The sequence below is a fragment of the Aedes albopictus genome, chromosome 2 (genome assembly GCF_035046485.1).
Source record: "Aedes albopictus strain Foshan chromosome 2, AalbF5, whole genome shotgun sequence".
NCBI classification, from domain to species: Eukaryota; Metazoa; Arthropoda; class Insecta; order Diptera; family Culicidae; genus Aedes; species Aedes albopictus.
In genome coordinates, this window is record NC_085137.1 from 214,923,613 (window position 1) to 214,948,765 (window position 25,153).

The following is a 25,153-nucleotide window of genomic DNA, read 5'->3' on the forward strand; positions in this document are numbered from 1 at the left end:
TGTCTTCGGCAATATTATTTGGCTGGTCAAGAACTAACAAATGATTGACCGTTTGTTTCAAAATTCCACCACAAGGCGGCGCTAGTGAGCATACAAATCTTATGTTCCATATATCTCAGGACTCTGATCACTTAGAAAGTTCATGTCTTCGGTGATGTTGTTAGCTTGGTTAAGGTCTCTCAGTTAATTAGCTGATTGGTTCAAGGGTCTGCCAGTAGGCGGCGCTAGTTGCAAATTAATTGAAGCATGCACCTTTTATTTAATATTTTGAATATATTCAGCAAGCTGTTATATTTTATAAAGTAAACCAAATATTCTCAAATTTTACCTGCCAGTTGCACAACTAGTTAGCTATAAACGGTACAAATTTGGACTCGATTGGATAACTTTACATGAAGTTGGAGCAACTCTAGTAAAATGTTTCATATTTGAGTGTTCTTCGTAAAATTGCTATATCTCTGGATTAAGTGAACCGAATGAAATGAAATGTCGCACAATTATGACTAATACATAGCTTTTTGAAAAACCTTTGACTTGACTTAGACCCGTTCAAAGAGAACAAAATTTACAGCTTGTTGATTACTTCACAAAAAAAAATCCAGTACTGTAAATATGGAAGTGATACTATCATCTGCAAAACTTCATTCGCACTTGTTTGATAAATCTTGTGCCACCATACTTGAGTGCAACGCTCAATGAACGCATTCAGTTATCAGTTCCCCAATGCGATCGTGAGAATGCAGCAATTATTATGTTTTCACCTCCTCCATCATCCATGTGAGGCTGCAGCCATACTCCACTACTTAATTACCATCTCTAATTCATCATCAAGGTGCCTCATTAGCGCGACTTCTAACATTCGGTTGATTGGCGGTCAAAATAAATGACTTCCTTATTACTTTAGAGGGCAACCTGAACGTGGAAGAGGTTAATCACCTTCCACCTGGCTTGACACAGAACCACAGAATTGTAGAATTACGGCATCATAAAGTGTAATTTCGCATAAAACTGAATCTAATCGTAGCTCACAGCCACTTACCTTGATCTCCTTCCACTGCTGACTGTCGTGATCCGCTGGAAGTGTTGATACCGGTTGGAGCAATAAATTTAAGTTGACCATTCGCCCCCACAGTGAGATATTCAATATGTTTGTACACCCACGAAGTAGAGTCAGTAAATGCTCGAAAAATGCACCATCATCCATATGCATCCATGCTGCTGGTGCAATTCGAGTAGAGACCATCGGATTGTTTTTATTTGATGGGCATCTGATAGAAATATGGTGAACTACACTGGTCAACGGAATCGAAAAAAGTTGAGTTCACGGTTACACAGTTTGGATCCAGTAGGGAATCGCGCCACTTGGGCGGTGGCTTCTATATTCGTCTGTTTTCCGCTATAACTTAATCAATTTTGAACCAATTGACACACTTTTTGGAATGCAGTGAAATAGGTATAGTATCTACCCGTGTACAACATTTCAAGTCAATTGGTTCAAAATTGACTGAGCTATAGCGGAAAACAGACGAATATAGAAGCCACCGCCCAAGTGGCGCGATACCCTATATCCGGGAAGGCATTGGTGGTGAACTGACCAAAATTGATTAAAAACATGATCATGGCCGCTGTGGCCTCGCTGGTGTTGTGTATTATCAGCGAGGTAATAATCTAAGTAACCCATCACTATTGCAACTCTGAACAAGTTGCAATAAACTCGTATAGCTCTGTATTTCTGATTAACGTTTTTCACAAGCTTTCTTACTGTCGACCAGTGTCGGTCAGCCACATCAGTCAGCCTACGTACGAACCAGGGAGGTGTGTATGAGAGCAATAACAAGACACGCGCAGGTTGCATCAGGTGCGAAGGTTGAATTGGTTAGATCGGTTTTTATTGTTTTAAATGATCGATGCTTTCATGCTCGCGGTCATCTGGGCTACCAGGTAAGGTGAACAACAGGTGTCGGCCGCTTCACCCTGGAATGGGATATTCGTCTTTAAGCGAGAAGTTTCTACCTTGGGCGTACGGTGAATTCATGTTGGCACTCAGGAAGTAAAGACCGCGGGATCTGTGAAGGGAAAGGATTAGAAACATCAATTTGATGAGATTTGATGTTTAGCTTTCGTTAGAAGTATTTCCAAACAATCTTGTTATTATGTTAAATCTTAGTTTTAAGTAATTCTCCTGCGGTGGCGCAACAAAACGATCCCAATACATTGGGAAAGCAATTACGGACAACACCTCACAGCCTAAAGGAGTACCTTTCAATGAAAAAGAAATTGCCAACCAAAGTGGTAACGAACGATAATGACCGGCTTCAAAGACCTGCATACCGAAGCACTAGGTTTGATCGAGATCACGCCGCCGCCTGTTCACACAAATGCGTGCGATCTAGGACGGCCATAAAGCCAAATTGCAGCATTATTCGATCAATCCTTCAGAGGAGCCATTCTTGCGATGGTTTTTTCACTTCTATGTCATTTTTCTAGATTACATAATTTGCTTTGTTTTTACAGCACGTAACCTAAAACCTGCTGCTCTCGAGGAAAGTAAAAGGGACTAGGAAATGCCGTAGAGCGGGTAATGAGGTGAATACAAACCAGACTGATGTTTGCAAAATTAAGATGCATCAGACATGCACTAATGCCAGACAGGGGCGTGACTAGAGTCACGGGTTTGCGTATCGGAATGCACAATAATAAAGGCTGAATTCAAGTAAGGCTTACAACAAAAGTCTGAAGGTATGGGATAATTACATAAGGCTGACACTTGGAAAACCGAAAAATTAATAGGGCTGAATATTTAAAAAAAAACATGAATTTGGTTAGAGAGCATTTCCAGTCCAAAACGCGAACAAAACGCCATTTTATTTAAATTTGAATGTGATTTTGGTAATGCGCTGGATTTCATGAATCATTTACTGTTGCATTAACATATAATAATTTTTCCTCATCCAACTTTTGAAAAGGGCGTTTGAAAAAACCCTAATTTGCTGCTTAAAAAAATATTTCTCAAAAACAGTTCGTTAGCTTTAATTGACATTTTCGAAAATATTTGGGGATATTTGATGGACCTTTAGAAAAAAAAAATACACTGAGAGTATCATCGCGAATCTATGTTAGTTGGCATATAATTTCAGTTTTCCACAAACCTTACCCTTCGATTGTTTTTTTTAATTATTTTTCTGTAGAAAACTGACTTTCAGCCTCAAAGTTAGCCCAGTACACCAGGATGGTTAACCGTAGTGTGGCCAGCAAAAAAAACACCCGTAGAAGGCCGGCAGGGTACCCGGGTACCCACGAAATGGAAATGATCATATCTCAACGATTTTTTCACCGATTTTAAAAGTTTTTGCCTCATTCAACTCAGAAACTCATTATCGAGATCGTATTTGGTTGGACCGGTCCGATCACCATAGGTACCGGAAAATCCGGATTTCCGGATCCATGTTTTTATACAATACAATATACGGGATTTTCGGTAGGTTCGTAGCAATTTCGGTGCCAAGCATCGTAAAATTGCTTTGGCATATTGTATCTGACCGGCCTGGAATCATAAAACGTGTTGACTTTGAAACTGTGATTTCGGAACACGCTTCCCGTGGGGCCATGGTTGACCATAAACAATTTAAGGTATCCTAGCCTTAACAATATATGATTCAATATGGTATAAGGACATGCTCCCAAAAATATGGATTTTCCGAAAACCACGGTGATTAGATCGGTCTAACCAAATATTTTCCCGATAGATGATGAGTTTTTGAGTTGAATGAGCTAAAAATTTCTAAAATCGATGAAAAACTGACGGAGATATGATCATTTCAAATTCGTGGGTACCCGGGTACCCTGCCGGCCTTCCACGTAATAAAAAAATGCAGGAGCCCCTCCCCCTGCCCCTCCTCACTTTAAAATTCGGTCAACTCCATTAATTGATGTACATTCACGAGTTTTAAGATCTAACAGAGTTTCGACATCCTAGTCTCAATAACCATTAAAATATCGAGATTTGAAATTGAAAAAGGTACCCGGGTACCCTGCCGGCCACATAAGTGTTAGGGGCTGTCCATAAACCACGTGGTCATTTTTTTGGGACTTCTCAAACCCCCCCCCCCCCGCGTGGTCATTAGTCCATACAAAAAATTTAATTCGTCCATACAAAATGATCATTGGCCGAACCCCCCCCCCCCCCCCCCCTCATGACCACGTGGTTTATGGACAGCCCCTTAAATACATACTTCTAACTATTTTTCTCAAATTTGTTTTTCATGTATTTTTAATAAAACAAAAGCAAACATTTTTTGCATTTTTTAATCAAAAATAGTTTTGACAGGCTCCAATGAAAAACAATGCATATATTTTTCTTACATATAACTACACTGAAGTTAGAATGCCTGTAACAGTTATGGTACTACCTAAGGAAAACTAATTCTACAAAAATATGAAGACTCTTGCAAATATTGTCTATGTGTCAAATGATAGTTACGTTTTCATACTTTACAAGAAAAATGTGGAAATGAAGCCAAAAGCACATTAAGTATTTAGTTAAGGACACAATATTTTAATTTTCAATTTCCACTTCGCATTAGGGAAGTGGAACCATTTCGGCAGGGGTCCTATTTTGGGCACTTTTCTGTTATAACTCAGTCAATTTTTAACCAATTGATACATTTTTTGGAACGTGGTGAGATACGTATAGTATCTAGCCGTGTACAAAATTTCAAGTTATTTGGTTTGGAATTGACTGGGTTATAGTGAAAAGTGCCCAAAATACCGGCCACTGCCCAAGTGGCTCGCCACCCTATGTGTGCATTCCTTACGGGATTAGCCATACTGGTACACTATGGCGAAATAAAGTGCAAGGGAGCCAAACTATTAAGGAAAATGTTTTTTTTTCTGATAGAATTTGTGGAAAGTTTAAACTAATGCAACCATCTTATGTAAACGTAAACTTTCATTCATAAAGTGTTTCCTGTTGATTTTCAGCGTAAAAGGCTGAAAATCAACAATTTCATGTACTATAGCCATGACTGGTACACTGAGCTTATAGCAAATAAAAAAAAATAAGAAAAAAGTATCCGACTTCGTGAAATATTATTCGGGATTTTTTTTACTGGTTTACAGTTTTTGTCAAAAAAAAGGATCAATTATTTTCCAGATTTGTGTATTTTTAGACCGTCTCGAATAGCATTTAACAAGGTCCAACTTGTTTTCATAGTTTTTTTTTAATTTTTTGAATTCGCTGTTACCACCAGAGTTTAAAATTTTCAATTTCAATGAGTGAAATCAACGTGAATTTTGAAAATTCTCAACTCATTTTGGTGATCAAAGTTCGTTCAAAGTAATATTTACAGTCGCAAAATTTATTTCACATCTGTCGTTTAAATTTTCTAAATGAATGCATATGTTGAAGGAGCACATAATACTGATCAAACAAAGCATACGGTTTAAAATGACGTATTTTTTTACTTGTGTTTGCCTTTCTCGTACACCAAAGCGTATTTAAAGGCTACATGTTCACTCAAAAACGAACGCTCGGAAGGATAAGTCACTTTTACCAATCAATTCAATTCGACGTATTGAGGAGATGTCTGTTAGTATCTGTGTGTATCTATGTATATCTGTGAACGAATTGATCATTCGAACTGGAATTTTACCATAATGTTTGCTACTGAAAATAGTCCGGATCGGTCGAGCCGTTCCGGAGTTGTGGCCATTTTATTGGTCTGGAAGATGGTGGTTGTTTTATTGAGTTTTAGATTCCAAAACCAATAAGGGTACATTTGCTATTAACAATAAATTTGGATTTGGATTTGGATATCCAAAATGGTAACCCAAATTTCCCACAGTTACAGTAAAAGTCGCAGTTACGCGGTATGTTATGAATATACACATGCTGTTCTAGTCTAGTCTACACATACACAGCCATTAATTGAAAAAATCATGAAAAGTGGTAGGATCGACTACTACAATCATTTTTCTTGTCATTATTAATGGTTGCAGTACATCAGAGATGCATTACAAGCATTAAAGTGGCCAGGCCTACTGTGCAGCGTTTTTATTGTTTTTAGAATCAGTAAACGGGTACATCTCGTACCAATTGTTTTGTGAAAAGGGAAAATAATATATTGCTTCGTTTGGAGTTACTTTGCTAAGAATGTTAATGTCACTCCATATCCTCTGGAATCCTGGGATAGGGCAAATGCATTTCCCCCGTATGCCCTGGCTCAACTTATTGTGGTGAATCTCACAGGCAACGTAAACAAAAGTTTGTTCGCACACATATAATTATAACTAATGGCTCAATTATGAAAACAGTTAACATAAAACAACATAACATTAAACATAAAACAAAGACTAAACAGATGAAAAAATATGCATAGCTGCTATTGCTCGGCAGCACGGCGTCACGAAAAAGATATTACAATTAATAAGGGGGTTAGGGATATAATTGACACCCAAAGCAAATGAGTAAGTTGGGCCTGAAAAACAAAGAAAAAACATAACATACCATCAGTTTAGGCCAGCGTTTCTCAAAGTATGGGTCGCGACCCACCAGTGGGTCGCGAGCTGATTTTTGGTGGGTCGCGGAAGTTTAGACAATATTGTATTAAATATACTGAAGGTGAAACTAGATGCATTTCTTTTCTTTCTGAGTGGAAAATGTTTCCCTTTTTTTAAGAAACCATTTTTTAAGAAATTTTGATTAAAAATGTTTTTTAGTGAAAATTTAAAAGTTTTCGACCAGCCTTGAACCTCCCTCTAAATGTGAATGAAAACCGATTTAGAGAATATCGAACCGTCATTTGATGAAAATCAAAAACCAATATATGAGAGAATGCATTCAGTTAGGCTTTTTGAGATTAAACATTAGGAATCCTCAGATTTTTTTTCCCTAGGAATAAGGTTTTTTCTTTATTTCTATTCAAACTTTCGTATTACGAGCCTTATTTATACATTTTTATTGAATCACAGCGCAACATTTTTTTGTCTCAAGAGCAAACTTATGTGTCTCCGAAGGATTTTGGGCCGCTGAATCCGAATCCGGGCTCAGATTTGCTCCAACACGTCACAATTTTGAGCTATACCTCAATTTATAGGGCAAAATATTTGATTTTGGGCTTTTTTGACTGCAAGCCACTAAGCATGGAAATATTTTTTTTAAGCAATCAAATGGTTAATTGGTCAATTAACATCTAAATTTACGAGTCATGCAAAATATTTCGTTTTACCTAATCAAATTTGATAGATTTAAGCATTTTATGTGAGTATGAAAACTTGCATGCAACTTTTGGAGGGTGACTTGTATGGCAAATATCGTACCTAACATAAATGGCTTAAAACTATCAAAATCGATTTGGTAAAACGAAATATTAAGCATGAGTCATTAATTTAGATGTTAAACGAGCAATTAACCTTTTGATTGATTAAAAAAATATTTCCAAGCTTAATAAGTTGCAGTCAAAAAAGCCTAAAATCGCATATTTTGCCCTACCAATTGAGGTATAGCTCAAAATTGTGACGTGTTGGAGCAAATCTGAGCCCGGATTCGGATTCAGCGGCCCAAAATCTGTCAGAGACACATAAGTTTGCTCTTGAGACAGACCAAAAGATAATTTTTGTTACGCTGTGATATTAAAATTACTGCTGCCGTTCTGAAATCGATTCCGGAACAAGTTTAGTATTAAATGGTGCTAGATTTTGGGATGTTTCTATTAATTTAGATATCTTTTTGCATCTTTAGATTATTTTACACGCTGGAAATAAAGTGCCAAGTTCAGCAGTTAGAATTTCAGGAGAACAAAAAAGCAGGCCGTCAAATTCTATGTATATTTATTTTTAACAAACTTCGGTAGAATTTTGCTTAATCTTCCAAAATCAGAACTTTTACAGAAATCACTAACAAAAAAACCCAAATTAATCCACCTAGTGGTGATAATGCCTTTCTCGTCGTATATGTTCTCACGACCTTTCCGTCGACGTAAGTCAAAGTGTTCTTGAATTCTGATATTTAAAAAAAAAGTAAGCATTTTATCAAAGCCATCATTGAATTGACTCAAAAATTATTGATGGGATATAGTCCGACGTTATGTTCAACGTATAAGCAGAGCTGAATAATATCAGATTTCTCAGTTGACCGCTTGAGCACCTTCACTAACACTGGGGGCTGATCAATATCAACATGATCCTAACAAGCAAAGATATAACTTTTTAAACAATCACAGATCACTTTGTGGTCTCCGATACTGATATCGATATATGGCCGGAAACTTTTTTTTGCTAAATCAAAAAACCTAAAAATCCGCGATTTGATGTGTCACTTGCATGGGTTTCGTTCACTTTTATATTTGGCCATTTCCGGTGAGAAACCCGGAACTGGTTCCGGATCAAAACCGATTCAGATATGTTCTGAAAATATTTCCCTGCTTACTATTCATCAGGATAAAAAAGCCACTATTTGATATGTCGCATGGATGGGCTTGGTTAACTTTTATACTTTGCCACCTCCGGCGGGACATCTGGAACCGGTTCCGATATGGTCTGAGAATGCTTTCTTGCTTACTGTTCATCAGGTTATCGAAAAAGCTGCAGTTCGATATGTCGCATGCATGGTTTTAGTTCAATTTTATATTGGCCACTTCCAACGAGACACCCGGAACCGGTTCCGGAACACAACCGGTTCAGATATGGTCAGAGAATATAATACTACCTACTGTACATCAGGATATAAAAAAGTCACTATTTGATATGTCGCATGCATGGGTTTGGTTAACTTTCATTTCCCACCTCCGGCGGGACATTTGGAACCGGTTCTGGAACACTACCGGTTCCGATATGGTCTGAGAAAGTTTTCCTGCTTACTGTTCATCGCGTTATCGAAAAAGCCGCGGTTTGATATGTCGCATGCATGGGTTTAGTTCACTTTTATGTTTGGTCACTTCCGGCAGGACAGCTGGAACCGGTTCCGGGACACTACCGGTTCAGATATGGTCTGAGACTATTTTTCTGCCTACCATTCATCAAGTTATCGAAAATGCCGTAGTTTGATGTGCCGCATGGACACTCAGAAAAAATAGCATATTGATTTTAAAATGTCTGCACTTAGATTGAGACCAGTTGCTTTCACACTTGAAAAATATGTGCGCCGCTATTGAATCTTTATCGATTCAGTCATGATAGATTCCATGTGCGGCGCTTTTGCTTTGCAATAACCAATCTATTGGTTTTCAATCGTACTGCTTATGACAAGGCTCATGGTTTAAAGCCATGAAATAAGGAAAATGAATTAAAAACACACTCATTCGGATTCAAAATAGGAACTAATGAGGAATTTATTATCATTGAATATTTAGTGTTCACAACGCAGGACTCGGCTACTGCAGCACCGCAAATTTGAGTGGCTGATGTTGATTTATCCGCTCGGTCCGCTCGATACTTTCCATAGTGGCTTGTAGTGGCGATGATCCGGAACAAACCGCCTGCTGCTGCTGTTTTTGAGAAGTGGTTATATCATCTGGTAGAGCTGTAGGTAGGCACTGTAGATAAGTTTGGTTCCTTTTCTGCTGTTATCCGGTAACATAACTCATCCCAGCTGCTATTGCAGCCAGGATCCGGATGCTTGTTAACCAGCTCGTCGCTCGTCATATTTGAGCTCGCAGTGGACCATCATAAATGACTGATTCCATATGTACAACTCTGCAAACGAAATCCTACGTGAGAATAATTTTCTTAGATTATAAAGAAACGAGTAACGATTTACTTACCTTCCAATATCTAATAATTCGCCAATTAATTGAACGAAAATGCTCGCCTCTTGCGCACCCCATTTTGTTTTTCATGTTCAAGTTTGTTTTGAAATGTCGTGTGTGCAGAGTTTTTGCTTTTTATGCTCCTACACTTCGAATGTATTCTATTCATAATGTAAAATGAAGGTATTCCTAATAGTTTCTATTACTTGCACTTAAACTGATTACACCTGCAATCTATGTGGTTTGTGCACATAGAATTTATCAGTCAATTTATTTGAGTGGATGGGTTTGCAGCGTTTTCATATCTGGCCCCTTCCTGGGGTACCGGTCCGGAACACCTAAATGGCCATAACTCCGGAACGGCTGGACCGATCTGAACCATTTTCAATAGGAAACAATGGGACCAGATTCCGCGTCGAATGAACCGTCGGTCATTAAAATCGGTTGAGATTTACTGCCAAAAAGTGATGTGAGTTTTTTTGTACACATACACACATACGCACACACACACATACATACACACACACACATACATACACACATACATACACACACACAGACATCACCTCAATTCGTCGAGCTGAGTCGATTGGTATATAAGACTTGACCCCTCCGGAGGCTCTATCAAATTTTCGTTTTTGGAGTGAACATATAGCCTTTCGGTACAACTTGGTGCACGAGAAAGGCAAAAATAATGGTAGCATTTTTAGCCCATTCTGATTCATATATCTCGAACTTTATGCACGTAAACACGATTTCAAAAGATATTCTTAAATTCAGCAGAAGCGTATACCAAATTTGTATGAATTTTTAGGTTTTCTTTAGCTTCAAAATGTGTGATCGTATTCTTAAAATATGAAGATTTCTGAAGTGTTACATTGAGCTAGAAAGTTTAAATTTGTATTAGAAACCTGCCAACTTATCCTTAATTTTTAAGACAGAGAATTAACTAAAACTTGTGTATTTGAACCAAAAAGAGAGCTGCAAATTAAAAAATAAACATCAAAATGTCTAACAATAAGTGTTACGTAACTGAAGCTAATCGCAACATTTAAATAGACATTTTTCACACAATTACACTTATATAACAATGAAATTAATAAAAGAAATATACCCAGCACCCATTTGAAAAGCACGGTGTAGATATAGCAAAAAATTGTCGGACACATAACGATTAAGAATAAGTTAAATATTTTGTACCATTTGATACATTGTGGAAGCTCATACATTCACCCGTTAAAACAATAAATTTGGTTGTCCCCAAGATTGTTCCTGTCATAAAAGAAAATACTCTGTCATTGACGTAGGTGTCAAGATTAAGATGACAAATTACTATACCTGAAGCTATTTAAAAATTTATAAATTGCCGAAAAACACCCGAACGTGATCTCCTTCTCGTCGAAAGCCCCTGCACGTGTCTTTCCTAGCTCAGCCAATGATCGACCGGCGCTACAATGTTTCAACGCATCAACCATACCCATCGCAACATCTGAGGCACCAAATTGCTAATGTGACTGCGCCCAATAAAAGAAGAAAAAATGCAGTTTGTTTTGCAGTAGGTAAGTAGTAGACTTACGTGTTCGGCGTATGTGCTCCCATTATCTCAACCATGCTGTCATCGTTGGCCATGCACAGACCCAACATATACAGATACCAGTGGGCGCATCTGTACCCCCAGAAACCGACTTCCGTGGCAATGGATTCCGCATAGTACTCCGGGGCGCGGTTGTGATTGCATTCGCCAGTGGTCATCATGGATTGAGCGTTGCAACCCGGTTGTTCTACACCTCCGTTGATGTAGAAATCGGTATGCCCACTGGGATGTAGGATTCCGCGCGCAAAAACATCCGTGTGGATCACCTTTTTTAAATGGAGAGTTCTTTATGAGTATAATTTAACAATTAGTTATGGGGTCACGCTAACATTTTTGTTATTTAAAAAAAAACTGAATCAACTAGATGAATCTCAATTGGGAAATTTCAAATCCCTTCCAAGCTCAAATTCCGTCGTGCTTTCTGAGAAATTCCAAGAAAAAATCATTAGGAAACAAAGCATGTTACATGTTTGATCTGTTGCATTAACAAATTGCATTTTTACTTTTGTTACCTCAAAACTACCAAACAGTAATTCAGAAATATGTTCGAGTTGAAGATACGTTCGTCTATCATGGGAAGTGTCATTCGCTTCGGTAATAAAACTTACCTGCACAAACTCTGCATCGGTCTGATCCAACTTAAATTGACTAGGCGCAGTGATGAAGAGTGGTTTCGCTGGATCCAAGCCGGTAATTCGTTTGAGTTTACCCGAGCGCAGATAATTGGAGATCATGCCGGAAGTCTGACCTCCCAAGCTAAAGCCTACCACGTGAATGTCGTCCAGTGTGAACATCCTTTCGGCGATCAGGAAATCCAGCAACTGAGCTGTGCAGTTTGCCACCGTCGGAAGATTGCGCACGCCTTGGTAGTAGCACGGTTCCAGTACCAGCGGATTATAGTCCAGGGAAATGATGTTGAACTCGTCGTAGGCCAGGTAGGCGGGCCGAATCGAGGTGTTAGGTGCGTAATCGCGGTGGCCTGTGTAGCCATGAATCAGTACGATCAGCGGACGGTTCGGTACGAATGGAGCTTGTTTTATCGTGTCAGGTGCGAACATGCTTAGTTGGGTTGGGTTGCTTTCGGTTTCTCTGTAATAGGGGAATAATAAGCGACATAATTGAATTTAACGTTCTGGCTCGCTCAATGGTTTTGTTGCAATATATTACTGTTCTCCATGTGGACCCATGTGGACAAAGCTTGTTTATACGAGAAATTGAGCGTACATTCGGTAAACGGTCATTAAGCAGAAAAGTTGCCAAAATTATACCAGAATGCCAAAATATAAGTCAAACGGCGCAATAAAGGCCTGTGCCAAGCCTTTGATGGCCTCCCTGCTTGCATAGATAATTACCAGGATCATTGGAAACTACTTCATTGGCAGTGATGGATAGCGGCTCTTAGGGGACCCAAAATCAATGAGTGGAAAAATTCCAACCCAACAAGTGAACGAAAACGCAGTGACAGAGGAATCTGCGTTGAACAAGAAGAACAACTGTCGGAGCACGAATCAGTTAAGCTCTGCATATCGCATGCCCTGGCCAAGAAGGAGTACAACCTCCTTGCCAAAGAGCGGTCCAACCAGCGCAACATGGCTGAAACCTGCCGAGGAGACGCGACTCCCGGCGGGCAAGAAGCGCCCGAAAGAGACGGGCGGAATGTCAAAGTGGAAGAAGGGGACGGTTAGCGCGAACAATCTGGCCTCCAAGTCAGCTGCGAAACGCGCAATCAAAACCAAGCCCCAGGAGGCCAACCCCAAGAGAAACGGGGGCCAACCGAAAAAAAAAACCTTGGATTACGGTTGCAAAAAAAAGAAGGCGTTGAGAAATGTCAAACCAGCATGCAAAGCTGAGACGGATATGTACGCCGAGATGCTAAGGGCCATGTGCGGCGAAAATCGTCTCCCACCGCTGGATGCGGATGTAAAAAACATTCGGCACACCAGAACCAGAGCAACAATGCTAGTGCTAGAAGGGTCGCCAACAAAGGGCACCGCCTACAAGGCACTAGCTCAGGAGACACTGGACGAAAAGCTGCAGGTGAAAGTCATGACGGAGAAGGCAACTCTCCAGGGTCAAAAGATGTACGAGATCACGGACGCAGAGGAGCCTCAAGCAGCAGTAAATGGACAACGTGCACCGATTCGTCTGTAGAAGGGCCCGGCAGGCACGAATGTCGCCACGAACCTCCACGAACAAGCTCTCAGTAAGGAAGGTGAACAGTCGGCAAGATCATAGTTGGCTGGTCGGTGTGCTCACTTAGCATTTACGAGCCGCCAGAGACGTGCATCAAATACTTCGAGCAAGGACACAAATCACGGGCGTGTAAAGGCCCTGACAGGAGTAAACTCTACAGGATGTGCGGAGTACAAGGACACATCGCCAGAAAAAAACAACTAGGCTCGGCACCCAAATACCTGATTTGACGAATAAGAGCCACATGACGGGCGGGCCTAAATGCCCACTCACGTGAGGAGTTTGATCAACTGACGATTACGCAGATGTAGGTTACACAGCTAAACCTGAACCACTGTGAGGCCGAACAATAGTTGCTGTGGCAGTCAGTCTCGGGAGTCAAGTACACAGATCGCTTTACTATCGAATCCTAATACCGCATCCCTCCCGATAAAGGGAACTAGGTTGTGAATAAGGCTAATCTATCGGAGATCTGGTAAACCGGTCGTTTTCCGGTCCAGGAAATAGTCTCCACATCGCACGAGGGCTTTGTAAGAGCGGAGATCAACGAGGTGGACCTACTACTGCAGTTGTTATGCTCCTCCTAGGTGGCTGATAGACCAGTTCTCGTTTATGCTGGATTCGGTATCAATCGCACTAGTGAGTCCCATGGTCGTCTGTGCAGACTTCAACGCCTGGGCGAGTCAAAGATAATGTCAAATAGCTCGACAATAATGCAATAGCAATAGAGTAAGGTGGGGCAAAAGTTCGACCCTAGTTGGAAATTCAATTCGTTTCAAGGAGTTGATGCAGATAAAATTAAATGAAATTGCAGATTACATCTCAAATTGGACTATCACACTTTTTTTGATACGCCTAAAAAGTATGATAAAAGTGCACATTCGCCTCGGATCGTCTCGACGTCTTCGGTGCATTTATTCCTCCATTTACAAGGAGTAAGTGCACCGAAGACCTCAACTCGATCCGACTTGACCCTGCGCTGCAATCACACTTTGAAGGTGTGTGCACACTATTGTTTCAGTCCAATTTGGGGTGCAGTCAGCAATACTGTGTGGCGATTCTACCATCCATGAGCTAACATTTTGCTGAACAAAGTTACGCCAAATATCTTTTCAATTTTGAGTTACAACACTTTTAGTATGTGTGTGTCTTATTCGAAGTCTTGCCCCACCACTGGGGCAAAAGTTCGAATCTAGTATTTGTGGAATTTCGCTAACCGTGGCACACTATTTTGACACTTTTGTAATAGGAATAACTGAAACCAATTAATAATTGATTGGCCCATTTTCAAGATTTGGCTCTGCTATGGATTTATGCCGTTTGAGCCTTTATTATAAGTTATTATATTACCTTTGTAAATGTTTTGTGAAAAGATGAAGAGGTTTTATGCCTTTTTGAGAACGATTTCATAATGAGAAAAAGGAAATCACTCAAAGGGGCTTTTCCCTCTTCCTAAATTTTTGTTAAAAAATAAAACTAAACTAAACTAAACTAATTAATAATTGATGTTGGAACTGGAATACACTTTAACGTTCGATCTAGATTTTACCCAAATTAGGGATAAATTAAATACAGCAAAAATTAGTAGATTTCCGCCAAATCCAGATAAAACAACATTTGTTTTCAACTTTGATCGAATTTTCTCACTAATTCCATCATTCTTAGAGATAATATGTACATTTTGCACTATTTTAGGTTTTTACCTAAAGTTGTCACGTGACTCTAACTCTTACCCCACAATTCGAACTTTGCCCCACTATGTGTAAAATATGATTTCCAGATTCTTTTGCAAAAAGTTATACATGCTAAAGCATCTTCAAAATATACCTAGGTACGCCCAAAACAAAATATCGAATTCGATTTCATTACAATTCCATTTCATGCGTTGGAAAGGACCATGGCATGTTACAATTTTTTTTTATCAAAAACCAACATTTTGTCATAACTTTTCGAAATATTGATCAATTTTCATATTTTTTGGAATGGAAGACTCTTTTTCAAAAAGGCTTCGAACAATGTTGACAACCGAAAGAAATAATATGAATTGAGCTCAAAAACTTCAAAAGAAACTTTTGCCCCACTTTACTCCATATAACGAAGAGCCGGACCGTACTATTTGGAATGAAGGAGGACCGCAAATTTGTCCAGGTTCAATCGTTTTTTATACTGACGGATCGAAACAAAACGATCAAGTGGGAGCTGGAGTAATAGGCCCAGTTGTCAGTCTCAATGGGTAGATGGCCAACCGTCTTCCAATCTGAAATACAAGCAATACTAGAATGTGCCACAATTTGTTTGAAGAGGAAATACAAGCATTCATATATTTGCATTTAACTACTGTAATTCGAAGTTAGTATGGGAATGTATTCTCTTGCTACAGTAATTATCTGCCAACAATACCATAAATATTTACTGGGTGTCAGGGCACCAAGGTATAGATGGGAATGAAAAAGCAGACGAACTAGCAAGAATTGGATCATCAAAACCTCTTCTAGGCCCAGAGCCTTTTTGTGGCAACTCTCCATGTTCCATAAAAATGGAACTTCGGAACTGAGAAAGGGTTATGGTTCATGCAAATTGTAATAAAACCCAAGATGCACGACAATCTAAAAAAGTTCATTACTACAAATGTATCAATTACAAACAAACTTCTTTCTCTGTCCAAAAAAGACCTGTGCACATATACAGGACTAATAACAGGACACTGTCTTACCAATTATCACAAGAAATTAATGAGAAAAGTTGAAGATGATACTTGTCGATTTTGTGATGAGGAATCTGAAACTTCTGCATATTTATTGTGTGACTGTGTTACATTCTTTACTACAAGAGTAAGATATTTAGGTAAGGGATTCCTACAGCCCCTGAAATATGGTACTTACAGCCTTGTATAGTAATTAATTTTATACGACACACTTTTCCCTGCGGGGAAACATCCGACGATCATGCGCTGAGGATCTCTGCTCATAGTGACCTATTGCCTTGATATGTGGTTATATAGATTAAAGCGGGTGGTGTATCACAAAAGATCAGAAAATTGGTCGCAGTGATAAGTTATCCTACAGAAAAAAAAAATATAAAGTCGTTTCCTTCGTAGGAAAAACCCATCTCCCGGTTTGTACTTTCAATGCCAACATCATGTTTACATCTATTAGATAATATACGCTCCCGAAAACAACGGGATTTCGTGGAGACTTTCGGTGAACCTTGCCTTCTTTTGCAGGAGTAAATCTTGTTTGATGTTGCAGCTGGAACTTGTGAGTTTTGTTTATGTTCTTGACGGTGGAACGGGGGACTCCTAAATGGGTATTGTCGTAATAAATGTGTAATTGAGCTAGTTTTAAAAATTAAAATTTTAGTTTTAAACATTTTATTAGTTTACCGAATAAACACGAATATTTTTGTTTCAAACGAACGAAATTTGTCTCTGTGTAGGTGGAGGTATTTTGACGGACGATTGTAAAGTTTAGCACCCACCAGCTGATGTACGAAAACGGCCTACGGACCATTGAATGTTACAAACGGTAGCGGAAATATCAGACCCACCTCTTTAAAGAGAAGAAACGCCACCTGGAAGTAATGGAGTGTGAGGAGATTCGTGCTTTTCGCAAGAATCAGTTCTTCAAGGACTTTATGCTGTTAACGAACTTGAGGAGACTAAAAGATGGACGCAGCATTTTGACAAGCACCTGAATGATGCAACCCAGTCACATATGATGTTGAATAGGATGCTAAAGTGGAGGCGATATGCATACACAATATACAAAAATCGATTGAGGGTTTCAGCAAAATTTTGCTGAATTTTGCCGAGCTGAAGGTTTCAGCAAAAAAATTGCTGAAATCCAGCAAAATTTGCTGATTTGTTCAGTAAACTCTGCTGATCAGCAGTAATGTTTTGCTGAAATTCAGCAATCTTTGCAGAAAGTTCAGCAAAAAGTTTTGCTGGACCCTTCAGCTCGGCAAAATTCAGCAAAATATTGCTGAAAGCGTTTGGTGTGTAGAGCAGGGGGTTTCAAAACGTGCACTTGATGTACTTCACAATAGTTTGCCTTAATTTGAATTATTACTACTTGTTTAGTAATTAATTGACCCACCATCTTTCAGCTACACAAAATAGAGGTGGCCCTGCTGATTAAATAAAACTAAAATAATATAATTCAGGTTCTATGATAGTTATTTGAACTTGCCAATAGCTAGTTAGACTTGAAAGTGTTGTTTGGGCTGATGGCTTATTGAATTAACAAAATTTGCAATAAAATAATGATGAAACCGATGTAGAGAATGGATCGTATAAAAATTCTGAGTTGAGAAATCTTTGACTTTCTCAAAAACTGCGAGAAAAACCTACAAGAAATTTTGCTAATGAACCAAAGAAAACATGCAGGAAATTCAAGGAAGGTCTCCCAAAAACAGTTCGAAGTTCTTTAAAATCCACATTTACCAAGCATAAAAGTAGGACTTTACTGCAGTACTCGGCAGGAGTTAAGAAAAAACATTTATTTAAAAAAAAAAACAACTACAAGAATGCTCAAGGGAACTTGATCAAAAAATAATGACATAAAATCAATTCAGAGATATGATCAGGGAAAAAAAATAAAACGATAGTGTACCTAGATGTAACGTCGAACAATTTACCAAGAATATTTAAAGAGCTAATAAAAACTGAATTCCCCGTCACATGAAATAAACACATGTTTTACGTCACATTCAATTAAATTTTACAAAAGTCGCGTAACATTAAGTCCAAGGACCTGTCAAACATTTATTTTTACGTTTAGTATAATGCTTTCTGGGGCCTTTAGTGTCGTGTTTATTGCTTACCCAACGTTTTGGCACCTAGGGATGCCCGAGCAAAGGTGATTAACAAAATGATAACAAGTTCTGTTAGCTGGTTTTCATTCGTTTAATTATTCAGTTTGTTATCATTTAGGTTGAATAAAGAGCCAACATAACAAAAATTAAAGCTCAAATTTACTTCTCGAATACCAACATGATAAGGAATTAAGTTATCATTGAGTTCAAGTTGATAACTAATTGTATAATACAACATTTTGTTCAACATTGCATTTAGTTATCAACTTGAAAAATACATCTGATTGATAACTGGTTTTGTTATCAGCGATCATTCATAGCTATTTTATCGACGAAAAAAGCAAACGTTTACTTTACCCACATCGTCAGTAATTGAAAAAAGTTTCTTATAAATCACAACCCATGGTTTCAACTGTTGCACCCACCGGGTCTCGAACCCTGATTGCGGTCGCAGCCTATAGCCCCTATACCAACGGGACTCAGTGTGAGTGAGAGTAATTGAAAGCAACGATTTCGTACTGCAGTTATGAAGGTGGAAAGCAGAATCTATATTTAGATTCGAGGTTAATCAGACTCTCAGTTTTAGGAAAGCTTTGAAATATGCGTTTGGTAACTGATATCATATTTTATTATCATTTAGTATTTTTATGTTATCGCAATAGATGAAAATTATCGATAACTAAATTTGTTATCATCTGGTTATCACCAATTGGAAAAAATAATAACAAAAATAATAAAATGATAACACAGTTCATTACACTGCTCGACAAAATTTTACAAAATTTTGTGTTATGGGATGAGAAAAAAAATAACAGGGGTTTGGGACCCTCGAAGTGTCATAGTGAAAGAATTTTTGGAAAATATTTTACCGGGCCTTCACAGTTTAAAACCGAAGTTTGTATGGAGAACTTGGGGTGTTCAATTGATACGTGCATTAGAACGCGCTGTGCATATATTTAGGCGTTAGATAATAACGAAACTAACTCAAATACCGATAGCACCTAAAAATATGCACGGCTCATTCTAATGCACATATCAATTGAACACCCCAAGTTCTCCATACAAACTTCGGTTTTAAACTGTGAAGGCCCGGTCCAATATTTTTTCAAAAATTCTTTCACTATGACACTTCTAGGGTCCCAAACCCCTGTTATTTTTTTTCTCATCCCATAACAAAATTTAGTGTTGAACGGTGTTATCAAAGCGATATCACTTTGTTATCCACATTTGCTCGGATAATGCCTTTATCACGGGGAACATAATGTTCTCGTTTTGAGATATGCGAATTGTCAAAAGTGAGGCAGATGTCACCATTTAGCTTGTCAAAAGACCATTATTTGCGAATTCAATTTATAGAACGTTGAAGAATTCCCAGCCAGCAATTTGGTTGCTATATCGAAATTGAAACTGAAATAGTCAAACATATATGTTTATGCATATGTATTATGCATCAAAGAAATCGTATTCAATGCACGAAACAGGCATGGATCTTCAAAAACATTTGTAGTTATTCCAGTAGCTTCTGCCGCCTTTAAGGGTATCATCCCTAAAGCCAATCCGAATCTAGAGTATTTTTTTTTATTATTTTTTGGTTCGTTAAAGCTTCGTTACTCCAAAGGCAAACCGTAAACCGTTCGAAATGCTCGCCGTTAACGCTAATGGAAAGTTGGTGGTTCCGCAGTATGGGGCTCTACCAAATCAAACAACTCGCGCACTCATGAAGAACTGGGTGCTGCGAATAGAAACGGTTTTTATTTTTCAAGCTAGCCAACACACACCTACACGCTCCCGGCATACAGCTTGTAAACACGCACGAGCGTACAATTTTCTTGCCCTCTCTCAGCGCGGTTGTCAAACACGCCGTCGCGACGCTGTTCGGAAATGGTAAACATGATCAATCCACCATTATTCCCATTCTGTTCTCGTGTTCAAAGTTTATTATTTTCCATTCGCGATGGAAATTTTGATGGATAGATGTTACAAAATTAGCTTAAATAGGCTCAAAACAATGTTTATCCTTCTCCTCGCTTTCCAACGGCTTGACAGTGGCAAATAAAGATATCGTGACATCAGTTTTGATTATATCCGCAGCACAGATAACAATATTCTTCAATCAATCACACAGGTTCGCGAAACTCAGAGGTACACCTGTAGTAAGCCCATGTAACACATTTGTCACAGAACAGTCACGGTGGCTCAGGTTTTTGTTGCGCAGAAGTCACTGTGACTTACTTCTAGCAAGTGAGTATTTATTTGTCAGAAGTAAGTCACGGTGACTTCTGCGCAAAAAATGCTTCGCTGCCGTGACGCTTCTGTGACAAGTGTGTTACTTGGGATATAGATGTTGTCAAGCCGGCATTATCGACCGCCTGTCGACAACGGACCAGATCTTTACAGCACGGCAAATCCTCCAGAAATGCCTTGAATATCAGATCTGTACACATAAAAACTTAAACTTAGCCCACGCAGAAAACACATTGAGTTTGAAGTTCTGGAACATACTATTCGAAATTTCTAAAACCACCAATATTCATGTGGCAACGTGGTATTTTACAACGCAACTGCCCATTTCTATTATTCATAATTTTAAACATTGCCATGGTTGGAGACTGTAGGACCATAACCTTAATATTTTGTTACTGACACACGACCTTCAGATTGGTAACTTGGTATACACTCGTTTAACAGGACAACTAGAGATCAAATATGCTTCGCAGGGAACGCTTCACTCATGAAGTTGAGTACCGATTGATTCAAAGTCGAGAACACTGAAACAGTTTATCGATCACGGTAGTAACCAAATTTTCAATTTGAACTTCTCAGTTATTCACTGTACAAACTTTCTTAAATTCATTTGATTTCCCGGCTATATCAACGCACCTGGTATACAGCCAAAATGTAACGTTTTCGTTAGGGCATCTTCTCTCCGTTTCAAAACATTTGAAGAAATTCCAATCCGCAGCACTCAGTGAAAGAATTCCAGTAATTATAAATATTCCCCAGTATTTCATCATCTTCTTGGCACTATTAATAAAACACCAAAAAATATTCTCGATTCAAATCAGTTCATCACAATCGTCTAGATTTCATTCTTACAGAGCACTTCATTTTAAAATATCGATTCGTTTGCTGGTATTCGCCGATTCGCGCAATTTTCGAAATACACCTCCGGGAAAAGTAGTTAGAACGTTCTGAAAACCACTTTCCACCGTGGAACAGACTTTTATATCGAATGTCGTCGAATGAAATTTTCGAAGAGCTGTCTTCTTGAGTCTGTACGCCGTGTGGCGCTATCAGGCTACGTAGGGGAGAGTGTTCAAAAATGCATCTCTGGACCAAGACTTCTCGATACAAGTTATGCCAGAAGGTTTGTAAAGAACAGGTGTTTCAGGACACAATGTGAAACGCATAACTATTTTAAATATTATTTTCCTTCCGGTTGTTTGTGAACTTTTTCGGTATTTATTCTAAACATATTAGAAAAAAAAACTTAAGTACACATGCATTGTGACATCTACAAAGCATGTGTGATAAAATGTGATATAGCTATTGGTATTTAAGGACAAACGTCTTGAAATCCCGCTACAACAGTGCATCAGAACTTCAGACGCACAAATCTCGAGAAGCAAGTTTCAAACAACAGTGCATTTTATTATTCTGTTCTTGCTCACTTGTAATAAGCTTAAAATAAGAAGCTCAGGAACGCTGGTTTTGTTCATGTAGAGATTTGTGCCCTCGAAATCATGAGTAGGTGCCAAAGTCATTGTGGCGGCCATTTTGGGATTCTAACAAGTCTGTTCTTAAATGTTGCTTGAAAATAGTAGACAACTCATATTGTACCATTTTGCAGCACTTTTCCCTACTCCCCCAAGCAGGCAATAATTCATTTTCTTATCAACTTTGGCGCAAAGGCCGAAAGGCGTGTGTCGAACATGGGTAGTTAGACAGAAAACACAATAATGAGGATCAAGTGCCAAAAGCTTCTTTCCCTCGATGATGACGGTGACGCTAATAAGTTCCGTGTACTATACGATGTGGGAGTACCTCGCCAAACGCCAAGCCAGGTTCTGCTGGGTGGATCGGTCCAATCGGATCCGATGCAGGGCTTTAATTAGTTTTTTATGCAAATGAGACTCGTCGTATGTAAATACTGGCGATAATTTGGCAAACACTTGTTGAACCCTTCCTCCTTCTGTTGTTGGAACTGGAAGAGTGATCTTTACCGTTGCTGCTGTCTGGTAATCCGGCGAACTTGTCGCTGTCCGGGAACAAGATAACTACCGTTAGAAAGAAGCCGTTATCAGACTCGTCAGCTGAGTACAAATTGAAGTCTTCGTAGCCCGGTCTGGGGTTCTGGGCTTCTTGAACTTGACACGATCTATAGGGGATCAGGTTGGGTGCATTTTTACCATATGGAATTGTGGATCGAATAGTACTGAAGTTGAATTCTTTTTCTAGATACATTGTATTAGGAATAACACAATTAGCTGAATCAGGGCTACACTTTCATGTATGAGTTCAAAAATGCTAATTATTTGCGCACAGAAAGTGTCACAAAGTCGTTAGGTAAAGCTATTTCTTAATTAAAATTTATCGTAGGCAGGGCCCAATTAACTTGTCGGAGGTTTTATCTACAGGTTAATTGAATAAGCATGGCATTGATTTGTGAATCGTTATGTCGTCTTTCATTTCTATGAGGAATAAAATTTTATTTTTATAAAAAAACCTATTTGAACAGATTTTATTGTATTCAATTATGGTTTTGATAAAAACTTACTTCACGAAACTAAATCACGTCAAAAAGCGCAGCATTCATCATCTGCAAATTACGGGTCTTCAACTAGTTAGAGAGCCCTGGGGAAAGGTTCTTAACTATACCGGTCAAGATAAAAGATTGCTCCAAACGGAATTTACTTTAGCAATTCCGTTTGAGGTCCATACATAGCATTAAAAGGTACAAATGCCACTTACACGGCTAGACGGTTTATTACGATGATATCGAAGTATCACCGAAAATAGAGAGATAATCCCTGAAGAAAGGGCTTAATAAGTCTTATCCCTGCCTGGGCTTAATAAACAATCCCTAGAGGAATATCTGAAGCAATTCCTGGAGAAACATCAAGAAAAGCTTCCAGAAAAATCTATATTAATATTTCACAAATACATAGTTAAAAAAATCCCTGAAAAAATGCCTGATAAGTAACATTTCTTAGTCAAATAGACTAGAAAATGTTCTTGTTCTTCTTCTTCTTTTCTTCTGCTTTTCCTTATTCCTTATCTGCTATTTAGCTCCAAGTTTCACTGAACCTTCGCCATTCCGTAACGAGGGTAGATCACCTTGTAATGGTGCGTTACGGCGTAAGATCTACCAGAACATTTTCTGAATTCTGATCTTGTATTTTTTTTAGCTTTGTTAATTTAAATGCAAGAAAAAAAATCCAAGATCACAATTTGGTCTACTTTTTTGTATTTTGTTTTTCATTGTTAATAAACCATTTGTTTCAGGAGGATTCAGAAATTTTTTTGTCTATGTCTAGAGGGATTTATTTCCGAAAATTATGTAACTGTTGTGAGCCTATCACCATTTAATACTATTTTCTCTTTCAGATGTACAAGCAGGCAACCCTACAGTCGGGCTTCGGGCCGAGTGTCGTAATGTCGCGATTTTTTTTCGGATCGCTAACTTTTTTTTTACTCGTTTGGCGTGATCTTGTTTTATTTTTTTTTATTTTTCATTTTTCAGATAAATTGAGATGTTTTTTTGTTGTTGTTTAACACGATTTTTTGTTTATTTTTTTGCTTTCCTTTTATTTCGTTATTTCTCAAGTCGCCATTTTTTTCCTCGCGTTTTAAACATTTATTGTAATGATGATGATTAACCTGGGCTTGTTAGGGGAATATCTGTAAATAAAAGAAAATCAGGTTAAGTACGGTTCCTTTGAATTCCACTAAGAATTTGCATCCTTTGACAGATACGTATTTCGACCTCAACTGTAAGGTCGTCTTCAGTGTCTTGTACTTGACTCGACTTGAGTCAAGTCGACCCGATTTTCTTTTATTTATTTATTGTAATGTTCCGATGACCCTGAAGGGATCGATTCTGCTTGGACCTCTCACTGCGCAGAAACATAATTATTTAAACAATAAAAAGAAAAACATCTCTTTTGATTGTCGGCTTTCAAAAGATTAAATCTTAACCAAGTAAACAACCAATGCCGTGGGTCCATCGCCAGCTTTTCAGGCGAATCCTTGACCTACATAATACATCTGCCAACCACCCACTCCGTATTTATGGGAGTGTCCTTCCCCTATCCCAAGTTACGGTAGAGATGGGCGTGGCCGGGAATAATGACAATTGTGCTTTTGGTATTCTTGCAAAAGATTGGAGCAAAGTTAACTCCCCGGCCTTGCTCCGAAAAGCAATCCGAGAAGGTTAGCAAAAGGTACTGAATGTTGTTAGTATCCAAACTACGAAGTACATATACCGTAACTTCGCTATCGTTAACGCTAACGCCAAGTTTCACTGAACCTTCGCCAGCCTCTTTTCAACTTAGGGTTCTTTGAGCATTTCCACAGTTATTAATTGAATGGCTTTTTTGCCTACCATTGCATGAATTTGTACAATTGTGAGGCAAGTATCCATAGAGACGGGCTTGGTGGTCTAGTGGCTACCGCTTCTGATTCATATGCAGAAGGTCCTAGGTTCAATCCCTGTCCCTTCCCTTACCTCCTACTTTGTATCTTTCTATATACTTTTTCCCTCTTCTCTACATTTACAACATCATGTATGATGTACATGTTCATTGCCATC

At 38.7% G+C, this 25,153-nt stretch overlaps 1 protein-coding gene across 2 annotated transcripts in view; it reads right to left on the reverse strand.

Annotated features, from left to right (window-relative positions):
* Positions 1 to 1,866: 1,866 nt before the first annotated feature.
* The window catches only part of LOC109401725 (lipase member H-A), a 58,978-nt gene continuing 35,691 nt past the window's right edge, over positions 1,867 to 25,153 (reverse strand). Inside the window, exons 1-4 of one of the 2 annotated variants that reach the window (XM_019674316.3) lie at positions 21,223 to 21,504; positions 11,946 to 12,426; positions 11,320 to 11,603; positions 1,867 to 2,066 (exon numbers count right to left, since the gene is read on the reverse strand). In XM_019674316.3, the coding sequence (XP_019529861.3) occupies positions 1,970 to 2,066; positions 11,320 to 11,603; positions 11,946 to 12,426; positions 21,223 to 21,356 (996 nt within the window). In that variant the 5' untranslated portion in view covers positions 21,357 to 21,504 and the 3' untranslated portion in view covers positions 1,867 to 1,969. Of the gene's footprint in view, positions 2,067 to 11,319; positions 11,604 to 11,945; positions 12,427 to 21,222; positions 21,505 to 25,153 lie in introns of those variants that run through there. The other variant, XM_062848727.1, reaches the window with a different exon arrangement.